The sequence below is a fragment of the Furipterus horrens genome, unplaced genomic scaffold, assembly GCF_987537825.1.
Source record: "Furipterus horrens unplaced genomic scaffold, mFurHor1.1.pri manual_scaffold_6, whole genome shotgun sequence".
Lineage (NCBI taxonomy): Eukaryota > Metazoa > Chordata > Mammalia > Chiroptera > Furipteridae > Furipterus > Furipterus horrens.
Genome location: NW_028327176.1, coordinates 42,288,934 through 42,307,486, shown reverse-complemented (window position 1 = coordinate 42,307,486; position 18,553 = coordinate 42,288,934). Strand labels below are relative to the sequence as shown.

Here is an 18,553-nt window from a genome sequence, read left to right as displayed (position 1 = left end):
TTTCCATTACCATTTAGTCCCCTTATACCCCCCTCCCACCCAGCAATCACTACACTGTTGTCCATGTCCGAGAGTCCTTTTCCCTTTTTGCTCAATCCCTCCTCCCCTAACCTAACCCCCCCCACACACACACACAATAGCTGTCATCTGCTCTCCATCTATGAGTCTGTCTCTATTTTGCTTGTTCAGTTTGTTCATTAGATTCCATATATGAGTGAAATCATGTGGTATTTGTCTTTCTCTGACTGGTTTATTTCACTTAGCATAATGTTGCAAAGGGTAAAAACCTTTTTATGGCCAAGTAGAATTTTATTGTGTAAAAGTCCCATAGTTGTTATATTCACTCATCTATTGATGGGCTACTTGGGCTGCTTCCATATCTTATGTTCTTTTGAGTTAGTGTTTTGGGTTCCTTTGGATATATTCCCAGAAGTGGGATTGCTGGGTCAAAAAGCAGATTTTTAGAGTTTTGAGGTATTTCCATACTGCTTTCCACTGGCTGCACCAGTTTGCATTCCCACCAACAGTCCACATCCTCACCAGCACTTGTTGTTTGTTGATTTACTGATGATAGCCATTCTGACAGGTGTGAGATAGTAGCTCATTGTGGTTTTAATTTGCATTTCTCTGATGATTAGTGACATGAAGTATCTTTTCATATGTCTATTGGCATTTGCATGTCCTCTTTAGAGAAGTGTCTATTCAGGTCCTTTGCCTGTTTTTATTTTTTTATTTTTTTATTTTGGGGGGGACCCCCCACTCTGTAACAATTCCTCCCTCTCAGACTTAAGACCCTTTATAATCTTATAAAGGACAATGGCGAATGTCTCGTGTTCCTCTAGCTGCTTCAAGCCAGACATGGTTGTCGTCCTGCCTACCTTTGGGTCCAGAAATCCCTATTGAGAGTGGAGGTGTGGAGGGAGGGTGGCCTTTCCACGTGGGGAAGGATCTTGCAGAGCCCAGGTCAGTTGGCTGTCCCTGGGCCTTTGCCCATTTTTTAATTGAGTTGTTTGAGTTGTTTTTTTGGTGTTGAGTTTTGTAAGTACTTTATAAATTTTGGATACTAACCCCATATCAGATGTATTGGTGAATATGTTCTTCCATTCAGTGGGTTGTCTTTTTATTTTGTTGATGATTTCCTTTGCTATGCAAAAACTTTTTAGTTTGATGTAGTCCCATTTGTTTATTTTTTCTTTTGTTTCCCTTGACTGGGGAAATATATCTGATAAAGAAAAATTTCTAGGAGCAATGTCTGAGATTTTGCTGCCCATGTTTTCTTCGAGGATTTTTATGGTTTCTAGTCTAACATTAAAGTCTTGGAGCCATTTTGAATTTATTCTTGTGTGTGGTGTAAGATGGTCTAGTTTCATGTTTCTGCATCTATTGATATGATCATGTGGTTTTTAGCCTTCATTTTGTTTATGTGGTGAATCTCATTTATTGATTTGCAAATATTGTATGAACCTTGCATTACTGAAGTGAATCCCCTTTGGTCATGGTGTATGAATTTTTTGATGCATTGCTGTCTTCAGTTAGCAAATATTTGTTGAGGATTTTAGCATCTTTGTTCATCATGGATATTGGCCTATAATTTTCTTTCTTTATAGTGTCTTGATGTGGTTTCGGAATTAGGATGATGCTGGCCTCATAAAATGAGTGTGGGAGCCTTCCCTCTTGAATTTTTTGGAATAGTTTGAAAAGGAGAGGTGTTAGTTCTTCTCGTAAAGTTTGGTAAAATTCACCTATGAAGCCATCTAGTCCGGGCTCTTGTTTGTTGTGAGTTTTTTTATTACTGCTTCAATTTCACTAGGTGAATCTGTCTATTCAGATTCTCTGGTTCTTCCTGATTTTTTTTTTTTTTTTTTTTGAAAATTGTATGTTTCTAGGTATTTATCCATTTGTAGTGCAGGAGTTCAACTCCAGGCAGGTTTACTTTGGATTCATTTGGCAAGATCAAAAGATGACAGTGGAGTGTTGGAGACGGAATTCGTACCAGTTTAATCTCGCTGCAGCAGGCGAGGAAAGGAACAACAGAATCTGCTTTTTGTCTTAGTAGCAGTGTGCTAAGAGGACACGGGAGTCTGGGAACCAAGATCATCCGCACTACCTCAACAGCAGGGGCTCATATATATAGATGAAGTTAACAAATGTGGCACGTGGCCACCTACAGCAGTGTGATAGCGTAACAGTTAGGAACTAAGAAATTCTCTTAGATAAGGATGACCTAGGAAAATGAAAATACATGCCCATGGAGGCAGAGATCCTGGCTATGGTCACCCTGACACAACACCATTTCATCCAGGTTGTCCAGTTTGTTGGCATATAATTATTTGTAGTATTTTTTATGGTCCTTTGTATTTCTTTGGTGTCAGTTATTTCTCCTCTTTCATTTCTGAATTTATTTGGGTCCTTTCACTTTTTACTTGATGAGTCCTGTGAAAGGTTTGTCAATCTTGGTTATCTTTTCAAAGAACCAGCTCTCGGATTCATTGATCTTTTGTGCTGTTTTTGTTGTTGTTTGTTTTGTTTTGTTTTTAGATTCTACCTCATTTATTTCTGCTCTAATCTTTATTATTTCCTTCCTCCTCCTCACTTTGGGCTTTGTTCTCTTTCAGGTTCCTTTAAGTGTGAAGTTAGATAGTTTTATTTGAGCTTTTTATTGTTTTTTGAGAGAGGCCTATAATGCTATGAATTTCCCTCTTAGGATTGCTTTCCCATTGTTGAATATCCTTATAATCATTACTGTAAACTCTGATAAATTGCTTGCCTCCCTTTTATCTAGTTCTTCTGGAAAATTCATTTGTTCTTTCTTTTGGGGTCTGTTTCTTTGTCTTCCTATTTTGGCCGCCTTAGCTGTTAAACTAATCTACTGCTAAATTGATCAGTTAATTTAATCAAGCTATAATCAGTAGCTGGGTTTGATCACCACATGGTCGGGCAGAATAATTTCTGCGGGTGAGGATATTGCTTCCTCTCAGGCTGATGCCACTTGGAGAGGAGTGCTCTGCCTGAGAATAATGGCTCCTGCAGCATGGGGAATGACTCAGCCCAGGGATCCGGGTGGCTATTCCTTCAGTTCTCTCCCCAGGGCCACCAATCCCAGACTTTTTCCTCAAGCGGTTCTAGTCCACTCTGCCCTCCCTTTGCCAGCGCCCAGGGTAAGTGGCTGCCAACAAAATTTTGTGCTTTGGCCCCTTAAGTGGCTCTCTGCATCTCCAGCCCTCTCTCCCTGGTGGCAGAAACCCTGCTCCTTTTCACAGCTGGATATTATCTGGGTACTATTCCGGCTGGGAAGCCCAATCCTGCTTTAGACCCTACACTTCTCAGGTGGAACCACCAGCCACTGAAATATCCCTTCAGGACTTCAGCTGCCACTTGTAGGAACCCAGTCAGCCCTCTCACACCTCCTCTACAGTCCTACCAGTCACATTGTGGTGAAGTGGTTTCTTCTGGCTTCTGTATGTATAAGGCTTCTCTCCAGCTGGTGTTCAGTTGGTTATTCTGGATGATTTCTCTACAATTTAGTTGTAATTCAGATTGGTCCTGGGAGAAGATTAGTGTAGCTTCCACTTTTATTTTATTTATTTATTTTTTTTATTAATTGCTGTAACACTGTCCTTCAGGTGGCTGAGGGAGTTTCATATTTTCTTTAGACATCATTAGGCGCCGAAGCTCCTGCAGGACAACTTTGATACTATATGAATTCTGCCATTTCGCTAGCACTGATATGGCTCTTGGATCCACCACTCCATTAGAACTATTAACTCCATTCATATTAATTTTTGTTACAAATCTTACAAAGGGGGCTGCTTCCGGGTATTTAGGTCCACATTCTATTTTAAGGCTGTATATTCGGTTTTCATAAATTGTTCTTGGAGGCCCAATTATCATCCCTGTCCATCTTGTAAGTGTCATATCTTCGTCATCTTCTAGACCCCAGCTAACTGTGCCATCTCCTACTCCTTTCTGGCCTTCTTCGAGTTCTTCCAACAGTCGAAAATTGCGAGGGACTTTTACTCCCGAGCCCGTGGTGGCTGCCATCTTGCGTCGCTGTCGCTCGAAGGCCGGCCCCTTCTTCACCCCTAGCTTCCACTTTTAATCCTCCATCTTGGATCCCTCTTAACTTTTGTTTTTGAAAAAAGAAAGAAAACATTTTATTAAAGTGGAAGGATTTCCATCTTTACCGTATAACAGCCATTTCCAGTACCTAATAATGAAATAGGGTCTGTTAACAAGAATAGTAACTACTTTTGATGATTAGTAAGTATATAAATTATTTACAAGGTCACCATATGTTTTGAACATTCCTGTTTTTTCTCAGTAACCACCTGAGTGCTTTGATAATACACAGTACAAGTGTATTTTATTATTATCAAGAACTTAGAATAATTTATAAGATAAATCCATTGTAAAAAATAGTGTTTATACTGAAACTTTCAAAATATTCCTAATATACTTTTCTTCCACCATTGTGGATAATTAAGAGTTGACTAGATACTATTAGACATAACTTTTCCTTAAGTTACTTAGAGGGTTTCTTATTTAATATTCTATCCTTTTATTGCATTACTAAGAAATAGTTGTAGTCTGTAGGAAAATGGAGAGCCTAAGTGACAATATACTGTATTGTACTTCTGGGTTTTTTCTTTTAATATCAGCAAAGTGTTCTGTTCTGATTCAGAGTTCTCAAATTAGACTTTATGTATTTTTTTCCAGTGCCTTCAGAATACTATTAGAATCTGATGAAGACAGACTTCTTGTTGTATTTAATCGAGGGTTGATCCTGATGACTGAGGTAAATATTTCGTTGTAGATGTATTTCATTTTCATTTTCTCACCAAGACTTCTTGTTTTGGGCTATTTAGAGTTTATTCTAGTCTTTTCAGGTATCTTGATTTAATTATACAGATCAGTAAATGCTAATCTATATTCAAAGAATAATTAGCTCACAGTTTTTAGGATGCTGTTTTCTTTTTCCATAGTAACTTCATACTATCCCCATAATTTTGTATATAGAACCACCACTTAAAATAGACTAGTTTTATTCATGTTAAAGGATAGAAACAGAAGAAATTCATATGATTTAATCAAGGACACAGTTCTTAAGGACTCACTTATTTGATAAAATTACTGAAACTGAAATTAACATTATCAGAGAAAGCCAGTGAAACTGTTACAGGTAGTTAAAATCAGCCATTCATTTTTCCCATAATTATTGATCATCCACACTGTGAGATGATTTTAAGGCCACAGGGCTACATTATAACTTTGTGTCTAATGGAGATAAGATGAAAGAGTACATGTGAAGAATATCGAGAGATTAAGAGGTTGGGTGGTTTTTTTCAGTTAATGGTATGGTAGAATAGGAATACAGCATGTTTGAAACTCTACTTTGAAGAATTTGGAGTTCTAATGATAAGTGGGAGAGCATTTAAATAAATGACTTAATAGGCACAGAGGCAAGAAAGTATTGGTTGTATTTGAGAAATGCCAACTATTTGTTTGTATAAGACAAAAGGTATGTGAAGAGTAGTGAGAATTTAATTCTTTCACTCAACAGATGTTTGAATGTTTGCTCTGTGCAAGGCACTGTGCTAGGCACTGGGGTACAGCAGTGAACAAGACAGACGTTGTTCCTGTCTTCACAATTTATAGGTTAAATGTCACACAAGTGCATTGTTCAAATTATGTACTGCCACACATTCTAGGTTATGGATTTTGAACTATAAATTCTGAATAATATACAGGCTGTGGAACTGATTAAAGAGAATTAGGAAAAAAGGTGATTTGATGTAAAATGAAATAGGAAAAAAATTTAAGGGTTTAATTAAGCTTACTTAAAAGAGTTAATAGATGTAACAAGCCATTATGATTAAAGAAATCACTATGTTTTTGAGCTCTTTTACCTCTTTCAGAACTATTATTTTGAGTATGGCTGATAGCCATGTCACCATTTTCTTTCTTCAGAAGCCCTGAAAAGTTAGTTGAAGCAGGGACCTATTCTCCCCAGTCTTCCTGTTGTTGCCTGCTGCTCTGTAAGCATTAGGCTTGCAGACTTAGAGCAAATAGTAACAAAAAGAAGAAAAATCTGATTAAACAAATTACTCCTTGGGACTAAAATGTATACACAAAATATTAGAGCTCTGAAGTGTGAGACTCTGTCTGGAGGATGAGTACTACAATTCTGTGGCTCAATAAAGTAAAAATGGAATGAAGTTTTCTATTTTGTTGAATCACTTACAGTCTTTCAACACGCTGCACATGATGTATCATGAAGCCACAGCTTGCCATGTGACTGGAGACTTAGTAGAACTTCTGTCAATATTCCTTTCGGTATTGAAGTCTACACGCCCATATCTTCAGAGAAAAGGTTTGGCCATTTGTATTTCTTTTCGTTGTTGTTAGTTCAACTATTTAAGAGCAAAATAAGGCATTTAAACTTCATGCTTCAGAAAATTTGTTTTTATCTCCAGTTTATGTACAGAGGTTGGAGCTGATGCTAGTTAATCATGAGGGAATGTTTATCATGATCTCCTTTTATAATGTTCTTGCTTATTTTCAATATATTTACCCCCCAAATAGTTGAGCATGCTGTAAATATCAAGATTTAGGAAACTGGAAAATGTTTCCAACACAGTAACAACATGAGTATTTTGTGAAGCTGGTAACTTCATGGCTTAGATTAGTTCATTTTTAGTTTCAAGAGAAATAACTATAAAAATACCTCTTTTTGTCCCTGTAAGATAGTGTCAACTCTGAACTTCATATAGATTTCTGGAAAATAGGATATATTCATCACTGAAATATGTGCTTTAAGAAATTTAGCATGATTAGCCTTGACTAGTGTGGTCTAGTTGATTGGGCATCATCCTGCAGACCAAAGGGTCCCTGGTTCAGTTCCTGAGCAGGACACATGCCTAGGTTGCGGGTTTGGTCCCCAGTCAGGGCACGTGCAGGAGGCAACCAATCAGTGTTTCTCTCCTGCGTCGATGTTTCTCTTTTTCTCGTTCTCTCTCCCTTCCCCTCTCTCTAGAATTAATAAAAGGAAAAAAAAAATTTTAGGTTTAACAGTAGTAGTCACCTCATGTAAACAGTCACAGGTTTTCCCCAAGATGTTTGTGATTAATTTGAATTTCTTAGTGTTAGTATTTAGTTTACATAGAAAATAATTGTGAGGAGGTTTGATTTCAAATAGTGTATTTATGTTAGCTTTTGTATTTGCAGATGTGAAACAAGCATTAATCCAGTGGCAGGAGCGAATTGAATTTGCCCATAAACTGTTAACTCTTCTTAATTCCTATAGTCCTCCAGAACTTAGAAATGCCTGTATCGGTAAGTTATTTAGAAAATATACCTATGTAAAACCCTAGTGAAAGAACATTTTTGTGGGAGTAGTAGTAGTATTTTTTTGTAAGATGTGATGTTCTGTAAGGTTTGGAAGACATTTGTACTTTTTATGTGTAACTTGCACTGGCCAATAGGTCCTAAGAAAATTGAATTTTGTTTTCTAACATGCCAATGATTACCTCTGTGATCATAGACAGATCACTTAATATATCTGGGCTCTTTGACCTTAGGTTATCTCACGATCTCCTGTTCTGAAATCTTCTGATCCTATATAGGCCAGGCAGAATCATGCAAATTTTACGAAGTATAGTTGACATTGTAAAGTGTTGTGGTGATTATTTCACTCTGAGTTTCTTTGCCTAAAGATACTTCTTAGTAGCTGTTAATAGACTCTTAAGTATTTTACCTTTTTATTGATTGCATATTTATAATAAAATGATAATTTGTGCTTGTTAAAAGACCCCATCATTTTAAATTTATATTGAGATTTTTACTACCTTAGAAGCCACTTTAAAGTCATCTTTAGAGACTTTTTCAAAATGACATGAATAAGTGGCTATTATGTATAAGCAGTCAGTCTTGCAGGCACTAGCCTGAAGTTCTGTGGAATGATTGGCCTGTGCTTCTCCAGCAAGAGGGGAGAGGCACATAGTGGTAATCTCTAATTACCAGAATCTCTACCAGTAGCCTGTCATCATGAGCTTTACACCCATGTGATTAGAGGATGAGAATCTGTCCAGCTAGCATCATGAAACATTAAAAGTAGATTAAGGATTATCCCTCAGATCTAAAGAACTTTGAACTTTAGATTTCTTTGTATGCTGCGATGGTTGATTTTATGAAGACACATAATGTGCATTAAATATTTCCCTCAGTGTACTCCTCCATGGTGCTTCTCTTGGATAAATAATATACAAATAAAAAGTTTTAAACTTTAGTTTCTGAATAATGGCCTATTGTGGTTAGTAACTCTGCTGATTCATATTCCATTGAACATCACACAAAATTTTTTCCAGTGTCAGAAGCTGAAACAGTTGTAGACTCATTAAAACTTTCTAGCTGCCACACTGCAACTAGTCACTCCAAAAGGGTTTGCGAGTTTGACAATAGCAGGTAGACATACTCCAAATTTTTAATACCCAAATTGTGTTTTCATTTTCAGATGTCCTCAAGGAACTTGTGCTTTTAAGTCCCCATGACTTTCTTCATACTCTGGTTCCATTTCTACAACACAACCATTGTACTTACCATCACAGTAATATACCAAGTATGTATTCATCTAGCCCTGTACTTGAATATGGTTGGCATTTAATCTTTCTGCACACTGAAACAAGGAAATTTATACTTTTCCATTTATTCTTATTGTACACTTTTAATGTCTTAGTGTCTCTTGGACCTTATTTCCCTTGTCGAGAAAATATCAAGCTAATAGGAGGGAAAAGCAATATTCGGCCTCCGCGCCCTGAACTCAATATGTGCCTCTTGCCCACAATGGTGGAAACCAGTAAGGTATGTTGGGGTGCCAGGAAAACCATGTTTCTGTAGCACACAGTAATTTGAAATTTCCCCTCTGGCAATTATGGGTATATTAGATTTAAATGACCATTTTGTGGATCCTAAAAAGATTAGACTCATTTGGACTTTTTCCTTTTAGTGCTCTGAAATGTTGGTTTAATATTTGAAAAATCAACACTAAGCACAAGTAGTAAGTTTTTTTCCCCTCAAAAAATACCCTAATAGAAAGCCTTATTAGTATTTGTTACTAGGCTAAATTATAACTGGGTCATATATCTAAACCTGAAAAATCAAGTTTAGGTACTTACTATTGTTTAAATTTGGCCACATAATCAATGACTTCTTTTATTGCCCTTTAATTATAATCTTTTGACATAAGTCTTATGTCATAACTGATTTATCATCATTTGGAGTCTGATTTTTGTCCTCTAATGCTTATTCTAAAATAATACTAATTCTAAATTATAGAGAGAAGCTACAGGATAATTTATTTTAGTTTCAACATTTTTTAAACAATTTTCCCCCTTTATCTTTCTTCACCCAACTTCATTCACACTCCCTCTTGTCCACTATATTTGTATCTTAAATATACTTAAGTTTTCATAAGATAAACTATTAAAATAATTAACACTGTAGTAACCATTACAGAAATAATTTGGAATCTATTTCAAAAGTCAGATTTAATTTATTCTTCTTGATTATATGTCTGTAGAGCTAAATAAAGTGTCACATTTTAAACTTTTACAGTAATTTTTTTATCAAAGTATATAGTTATAATGGGTAATTTTAATTGACAGCATTTGCACACTGAAAATAAACTTGTGACAGTTAAGATCTTAATAACATTACTAGAAACTTGGAAATTAAAACTAGGTTCTTATAGAATTTAAATATTTAATCAGCTTTTTAGTTAAATTTATTACATTTGCACAAAATATGCTCTTTAATTTATTATACAATTAAAGTGCAACCATTTTATCATCTTTAACCTTCAGGGCAAAGATGACGTTTATGATCGTATGCTGCTAGACTACTTCTTTTCTTATCATCAATTCATCCATCTATTATGCCGAGTTGCAATCAACTGTGAAAAATTTACTGAAACATTAGTTAAGCTGAGTAAGTATAAAAGATGAGCAGTAAATTCCACTGAATTATTTTAAGCCCCTAGTCATTCAGGAAGGGGAGGAAAAAAAATGAGACAATCCTTTTTTTATTTTTTATAGTGAAGGTTTAAAAAAATTAATCTTGGGAACATTTTTATTTTTATTAAGAAAACACCAACTTACTGGTTTCCATTGAATAGTTCTGCCCAGAGCTTCAGCTGGCCTATAAAGGAGTGTGGCGTAGGGCTGATCCCTTCTGTACTTAGAAGCCCAAGTCCTCCTCCATCTGCCCAGGAGAATTAAAAAAAAAAAAAATACTGCTCTGCTTAGGGAGATAGGCTCAGATGGACTTCCCCAGCCCTGATCTTGAGGTTGAGATCTATAGTGCCAGCTGTGCTTTGGAGCTGGTAATACAAAGAGCAAGCTGAGTGGGCTTGCTAGGGTGAAGCAGAGGTGCATATATGAGTAAATTAGGAGGTAAGTCTTATAAAATAGAGAGGTGAGTAAGGAGGGAAATTTGCAAAGGAATATGTGAGAAATAGAAAACAAAACAATCAGTGAATTATGAAGGGGAAAGAAAATTTGAATTACTTACGGTCTCTCCAAGGATGTATATGAGAGCTGTTAGAGAATGCTCCCTTTGGGTGACTTTTTTTTTTTTTTTTTTGAGCTGATAAGTCTTTGGAAGACATGTAGCCCCCCTCCAGATGGCCTCTCTCTCAGGACCTCCAGAGTTCCCAGGCTCTGTGTGTCCTGCTTTAAGGATGGTCCAGGATCCTGTCCAGTGTTCTGTAGTTTTATTTCTGAGCATGGGAAGCAAAATACTCATGGAATTAACACCCAGGTCCAGAAATAGAATATTACCACATGCTAGGAGTCCCCTTGTGCTCCTTCTCAATCACAACCTCTTCCTTCTTGTGGAAAAGATTTTGATCCATTATAGGTAGGGCAAAAGATGTGAACCTACCTTAGGTTTCATTATCCAAGAAGAAGGAAGTGGTAACAGCTGTCAGGGGATAATTCCTCTTCAGAAAAACCATCTTATTGGTAAGTGATTAGAGCATCTTAGATTTGAAAGGTTGTTCCTTCCATCTGTTATCATTAGCTGGAGATACATACCTATATATGGCTGAAGTGCCAATATGGGTGGTGGGAGGGGTGAAGCTATGCTCAAATTGGCCATTTTATGATTGCACAATTGGGTTGTGGCACTTGGTCAGAAGCCAAAACCTACCAGTGGCAATGATCAGATGTGAGAGAATAGCCAGGAGTTCTAGAAACACAGCCTTGCTTCCAGATAAGGAGGGGAACTTCTGAAAAGAAAAGAAAAAGAAAAGAAAAGTTCTTGGTAATGGTATTTATATGATTTATACCAAAAATTATGTAAGGAGCTATTTTAGCTACTTGAACAGCTCTGACCAAATAATGAATGTTCACCCTGTTTGGAACTGTCTTCCTTATCAACACAAATATACAGTTTGAGGAAAGTTAAACATGGAGGGAAGGAAGAGGGGGGAGGAAAAGGACAACACATTTAGCATCCACATAATGCTACATCAACTTTCATAATATTTTATACTCTCATCATCTTATAACCATGAAGCACTGTTGATGCAGTCTCATGGTGTTTAGTTCTTTACATACACATTATTTTATAGAGCTTTCTATGAGGATGGAAATATTCACCAACTGCATCACCATCCATAATATGCTAGCCCCTAGCCATAGTGAGTGTTGAGAACTTGAAGTGGGATTAAGGAACTGAATTTTTATTTTTTTTATTTTTAACCAACTTAAACAGCCAGGTGTGGCTAGTGGCTACTGTTGAATAGCATAGCTCTAGATAGAAACCAAAACCTTCACAAATTGAGCAGGACAAAAATTTTTCATGGTTATATCTTAGTTAATGCAGAAAATTGGATATGAAGTAAGACAAAAACCCAAAAATAATACTTTGTTTATTTCCAAGGAGAGTCCCCTAGGAAAGGACTTGAGCAAAGCAGAGCCTTCATTAATGACTGTAATGGGAAGCAGAGAATTAATAGAAAGTTTTAATTTGTATAATTTCTTGAGGAGACTATATTTGGTGATAAGGAGAGGAAAGAGTAAGTTTAAATTGGTTATGTTCTTAATCCTTTGAGTTTTGAGGTTAGATGGTCCAAGGGCCAAAATATGGTGACTGATCATAGATGGGATTGTCTCAAGACCGATATTGGATAGTGACTCATTTCCAGTTTTGAAGAAAAGTCTTTGTAGTAATTCTTATACAGGCAACTGAGTAGATTTTAAGGTTGTTAGGAAATAGAAAGGAATTATGTAATAATTATATATTAGAATTGCAGGGATAGAGTTGCAAGTACTAAATAGTAAAGGGAGAGTGGAAGTACTTTTGAAGTGGGAAGAGAATTCAGGAAGGATGCACAAAGCTACTGGCTGCCATGTGAAATAACTGTCTGAAACCACAGTATTTTGATATGTTAAAATAGCAGAGTTTAGCTAGAAAAGTTCTGAAAGAATAGGAAGAGGGACTGGCACTATTGATTTCTAAAATACTAAAAATACAGTAATTCTTTTGTTTTATTTCTAAATATATATGTAGTTCACAATTCAAAACAATACTTCAAGGGTATATATCATCATGTCACAGACCTGGTCCCTTACCACTTTTAGTCATTTTTATCCTTTTATTTTTTTATGCATAAAACAACAAATACAGGTTTCTTTTCTCCCCTTCCTTACATAAAAGTAAACTATAATGATTAAAAGTACGTAATGCAGATAGGAAATACATAGGCAGAACAGTGGAAAAAGAGCCCCGAAACAAATATAAGGACACACGAGGATACATCAGATCAGTGGTGAATGGGTGGTATTGAGATAATTGGTTAGCTGTCTGGGGAGAAAATAGGGAGCCTTTAATACCCGCCTCATTCCTTAGACCAAAATAAATTATAAGAGGATTAATAATTTGATTGTGAAAAGCAAACTAATGGAAATATTAGAGAAGAACATAGGATTATGTGGATACCACCCTGAGATTTGAAAGACCATGTTAACCAGGAAACAAAACCCAGAAATTGACATTTTTTTCTACATAAAAATTGAAAATACTGTGTGTTTAAGAATGCCATAATTTAAAAAAAAAGAAAGAAAAAAAAAGAATGCCATAATTTGATTGAAAATACAAACAACTAATGGGAAAAGTATTTGCATTCTTAACAGATAAGTGGCTAGTATTGCCAAATAACAGCATTTTTAGAATTCAGTATAATGGTAAAGGATATTAAGTAAAATAAGCAAAGACCATAAACAGTCAGTGCGTATACACACACACACACGAAGTAGTGTTTGGTAACCATATGAGAAATTGTCCAACCTTACTAAATAAAGAAAGCAAATATGTAACAATTTCCTTTCGACTATAAGTTAAAGTTTAGATAATATGCATAGTTGGGGAAAAAAGAGATCTTATAATGGAGTCGGTTTGGGGAGGCAATTTGGCATTATATACTTAGATTGTTCATGACCTTTAATCCAGCAATACCAGATCTAGAAATCCACCCTATTTACTCATAAGCATGTACAATAATATACATAGGGTTTTTATGGTCATTTGGTTTATATTAGGTAAAAATTGGAAACAACCCATGTCCTTTAATGGAAGCTTAGTTAAGTAAACCAAAGTTTATCTAGCCTTTAAAATATAAAGGTGGGAATTGACTGTGGATTACATGAAAAGAAAGCAAATTGGAAAACTGCAGAATATGACTACATTCTTTTTTTAAAAAAGGATGAAAATCACTCAGTATATGGAGGAAAACCCATAGAGGAGTATACTCTTAATTGTATATGGATAAAATTATGGGGTGTTTTATTTTCTAGATCATTATTTGTAATGATCATGCACTGCTTTTGTATTTGGGAAACAAAAAGAACAACAAATTTTAAAGTAATGGAAAACTGGTACTGCATATTCTGATACCATTTTCTTAAGGTGCTATATAGTTCATTGAGAATTAACAAGATGCTGAAGTAGAATTAAAGTAGAATTAAACTTAATAACAAATCCCTAGATTTCATCATTTAGTAAAATAATTTTCATTTTCAGAGACAAAACAATAATGTCACCATTATTATTTAACATTGTTTTGGAAAGTTTGCTTAATTCATTAATAACCAAAAGTAAAGAAATAGATTTTTTTTTTTTTTTAAGAAATAGATTTTCTTATAAGTAACATTTTGATGTACCTAGGAAATCCACAATCTTCAAATCTCTAGAATTAAAAAAACTAGTATAGTTGGTAAAAGTTAACATATTAAAATTTCAAATTTTAAAAAGCATAGCTCTGGTTCATGCTTTACCTTTCTGTGGTGTCAATGTGGTACTGATTGGAGAAGCAACTGGTTAGCTGTTTCCAAAAAAGTTTCTTAAGGTGAATATACTTCAGAGCAGGGCCAATAATTTAGTCCAGATCAGAAGCCATCTTTTACTAGTCTGCCAAAGGCAAACCCTTTATCTTATGCTAAAATGTGGTAATTATATTTAATAAACATATTTATAGTTCTATTATACCAGTTTGTTAATTTACATAGAGAAAGAACTGACCACAGGTGTCTTGAGTGTTCAATGGTAGGATCAGTGGTTTTTTTTTCTAGTAACCTACCTAGAAAGCTGAATAGACAACAGTAGGTTACCTAGTGGGTATGCAACCAGGACAAGAGGAATTAGAAGCATCAAATGTGTGATAGTCTTAGGCTAAGAGGATGATTCAGTCTCACAGTGGAGCATTAGTCTTGGGTCTTTCATCCATAGGCTAAAGCTATCACTTTCCGTGAATAATGATTGAATATGATAAACACACCTGCAGAAAACTAGACAGAGAATCATAGCACAATTCAGATAGGAGAAACCCTAACTAGTAAATACACATATGAAATATTTCTTCCTCTCAGCAATTATCTGAACTATTTTACCTACAAAAGCAGTTTTTAGAAGATTTTTCTTTTAATAACATACCCAGCAGCTTCTACAGTGTAAGGTGTTACTAATGAAGAAAAGATAGTTTGCAACAATTTTTGATTATTGTATATTAGGTTCTTCATGAGTGGGGATGAAGAAAGATAAGTGGTACAGAAGCCAGTAGCTTTTATGCCTGTCCATCCCATTTCACTGATACAAGCTTGGATGTGTGCCTGAGAACTCCGGTGATTGCATCTCCCTGTGCTTTCCACCCACTGAGACTTTCAGAAGTTATTGGAGGAGTGTGTGCAGTAGGATGGTATTGGCCTCTATCTTGAGTCACAGAGCCAGGATGCGCCTGATCCTCAGCGTTCTGTGAAAATGCTAGAAAGAAACGGAAACTCTGTTGCTCTGAAGGGATGGCCTTCCTTCCAGAGGAGGTGCCGCTCAGAGGGAATAGGTAGGACTATGAAAGAGGTGTCTAGCTCACTGTAGGTGTGTTTTCCAGGGTGTGGTGTAACAGATGGTCCAGGGAAAATAATGTTTATATTAATAAGTATATATGGATCTTACTATATTACAAAAGTACATAACTACTACATGAAACTCATTCAGAATCAGATAAATCTGGGGTAGACAAAAGTTTATCACTTCACTGGCTTTTGGGGTGAACCTAATCCCTTTGAGCATAATTTCCTTATCCAAAAGGGGCAGAAATGATGATCATGCCTCTCAAATTGATGGGAAAAGTAAATGTGATTACCTGGCATATCTAGCACAATAGATGCCAGTATGTATTTATTTCCTTCTTCACTTGTAGATACTTGTATCAGAGTATCACTTGAGAGGGATCTAGATTATAGAAGGCTTCCATGGGTTTTTTTGTTTATTGTGGTAGTGCTGGCTTTTTTGGTAGTTATAGGAAATAGAAATAAAGATCATTTTACTTTGAGGACTATTTGGAGAAAATAGACTCAAGACTAGAGAAACGTAAACTGTGGTATACAGTTTGTTTTTCATAAGAGGGCAGCCTCTAGTTCAGATATTGGCAAACTTTCTGTAAGGGGCTGGATAATAAATATTTTAGATTTGCAGGCCATATATGATCTCCGTCACATATTATTGGGCTGTTTTTGTTTTGATATTACAATTCTTTAAAAATATAAAAGCTCATATTCACTCACATGACCATACAAGAACAGGCTGTGGGCCAGAGTTTGCCAGCCCCTGCTCTACTTCTGTGGGTAGTTACGATGCCGTGATTAACACTTTCCATGACATGCCCTTATTTGCTTATATATATTGGATAAAGGAGAAAGACGATAGAGTTTCTTGACAGGAAAACAAATGGGCTTACCCACAGAAGGGAGCCTAGACACCCTTGGATGACTAAATTGGGTGACTGATCTGACTGCTCTTCTAAAATTTTCTCAGATCCTTGGTCTAACTAGAGGTTGGCAAACAGGAGCCTGCATGCTGCTTGTTTTTGTATAACCAGTGAGCTACCTGCAAGCTTTGGAGGGTTTTTACGTTTTAGGTAGTTAAACAAAGTAGATTATTCTAAATATTTTGTAGCACATGAAAATCATAGGAGATTTAAATTTCACTGTTCTTAAAGTTTTATTGAAAAACAACCACACCCATTCAGTTAGTGTTACCCGTGACTGCCTTCACACCACCTCTGCAGAGCTGAGTAGTCGTGACAGGTCTTAAGGCCACAAATACTAAAATATTTACTGTTTCTCCCTTTACAGAAAAGTTTGCTCACTTTAGGTCTAATTTATAATTTTTTTTTTTTTTTTTTTTAATGAAGGAGATAGCTTTTATTGTACTTCTCCTTCTCCGTGATTATACTTTCCTTGGGGGTGGGAGTACGGAGGATGGGAAATGGACTTACGACTATAGTATTGCAATTTCTGTGCCTTGAGAGGTAGGATGGCAGAGGGCAGGGGAGCGAATTTCTTAAAGATGTACTTGACATCTGGAATAGTGAAGAGGAGGAAAGGTTAAAACATTAGAGGTTCCAAATAGGATGCTAACATACAGCTAAGTATGGTCTATCTAGAAGATCCTGGGGACAGGGCTAGAAGCTGTTAGACTCATAGCAGTGTTGATTTAACCTACCAAGAAGACGATTCTCCCTATCTTTAAAGAAATAAAGTAAAAGAGGAAGTAATGATATGTTCATAATTCTCCCTATCCTCATTTCGATCTTATGAAAGCACATGTGCGTGTGCACACACACCCCCTCCACACACACACACCTTGCAGTCTAGCTCTTGTGTGATGAAAATTCTCTTTAATAGGCAGAGTGGTACCTTAACCCAAGAAAGCTTTGGAACCACTTGGCAGTAACATTTATTAAATTGTTACAAATAAAGCTCCAGTACTCAAAAAGCAGAATTGGTTTAAGTTGCCTCAGGTCCCTCTGGGAATGAGGTGTAGGATATAAATAAATTCAAAGTGTACTGCATTCTAAATTATTTAACTGTTTAAAACATTGGAATGAATTCTTCCCTTTAAGTATTTTATGTATTTCTAACACATGTAGAACATATGTATAGTTATAACTAGAAGTAACTATTACTGCAGTTTCATACCTCAGTAGTGCAATTTATAACCTATTCTGATTTCTTTTCAAATATCAGGTATCCTAGTTGCCTATGAAGGTTTGCCACTTCATCTTGCACTGTTCCCCAAACTTTGGACTGAGCTATGCCAGACTCAGGTAAAGAAAATGAGTTTTAGATGATTTTGTCTTTAATCTCATCTGACCCATATGGTCAGTAATTTTAGGAACAATGGGTTGGAAACCGGCTGGACGCTGGGGATATTTTAGAATCTTGGTAGGTAAAATATGATTAATGGAAATAACAGCTATTAATCATTGGGCATCTAGTTGCCCTTTCAAGTTTTTTACTTTGGTAGATTTGTATCACAGGATGTTTCAAATAAGCTGTTTATAATTGAATTCCTCATTTATAGGTCAATACCAACAGTTGTAAAAACCCAAAACAGAGATCTTGGGGGAAGAAGACATGTGCACTTCTTGCTCTCCCTGCCCTGCCCCTTCTGTCTCTTGCTTCCCCCCACCATTCCAAAAGCTCTAGCAGAAATTATTTCAGCAGTCTATCTTTTATCTTGCTTATCTGTTACCTCAAAGTAATTTTTCAAGTCTGATGCACTTATTTTCTTATCAACAATGTCATTGACAACATGAAACACTCTACCCTTCCTACCTTAAGTATCTAAGAGACAATCCTTTAAAGTGGGCAACTAAATAATGCTTGTTAAATTGTGGAGGGAGAATGGCAGGGAGAGGGAGAGAAAGCAGATTGGTCCTAAGGTTGGGCTCATTCCTTAGATCAGGCTTAAAGGATCCCTAGTCTTTTAGACCCTGAAAAAACTTGTTTTCCTGCTTGGTTGCCTCTGCTCATTTCCAAGGAAAGAGGTGAGTTTATTAACCTTCCTTAGGCATAAACCTTTACCTACATTTGCCTGGGTCGGGTGGTTCAGTAGGATGGAGCATTGTCCTGTACACCAAAAGGTTGTGGGTTTGATCTCCAGTCAGGGCACATACTTAGGTTGCAGATTCCATCCCAGGTTGGGGTGTGTTTGGGAGGCA

General features: G+C 36.2%; 1 protein-coding gene and 1 pseudogene across 1 annotated transcript in view; one reads left to right on the top strand and one right to left on the bottom strand.

The window, feature by feature from the left end:
- The window catches only part of USP34 (ubiquitin specific peptidase 34), a 233,373-nt gene that overhangs the window by 209,651 nt on the left and 5,169 nt on the right, over positions 1-18,553 (top strand). Inside the window, exons 70-76 of the mRNA XM_090281354.1 lie at positions 4,717-4,795; positions 6,244-6,370; positions 7,225-7,332; positions 8,510-8,614; positions 8,732-8,856; positions 9,858-9,981; positions 17,577-17,656. Of these exons, the coding sequence (XP_090137480.1) occupies positions 4,717-4,795; positions 6,244-6,370; positions 7,225-7,332; positions 8,510-8,614; positions 8,732-8,856; positions 9,858-9,981; positions 17,577-17,656 (748 nt within the window). The remainder of the gene's footprint in view (positions 1-4,716; positions 4,796-6,243; positions 6,371-7,224; positions 7,333-8,509; positions 8,615-8,731; positions 8,857-9,857; positions 9,982-17,576; positions 17,657-18,553) is intronic.
- On the bottom strand, positions 3,595-4,077 carry LOC150006026 (ubiquitin-conjugating enzyme E2 variant 1 pseudogene; annotated as a pseudogene).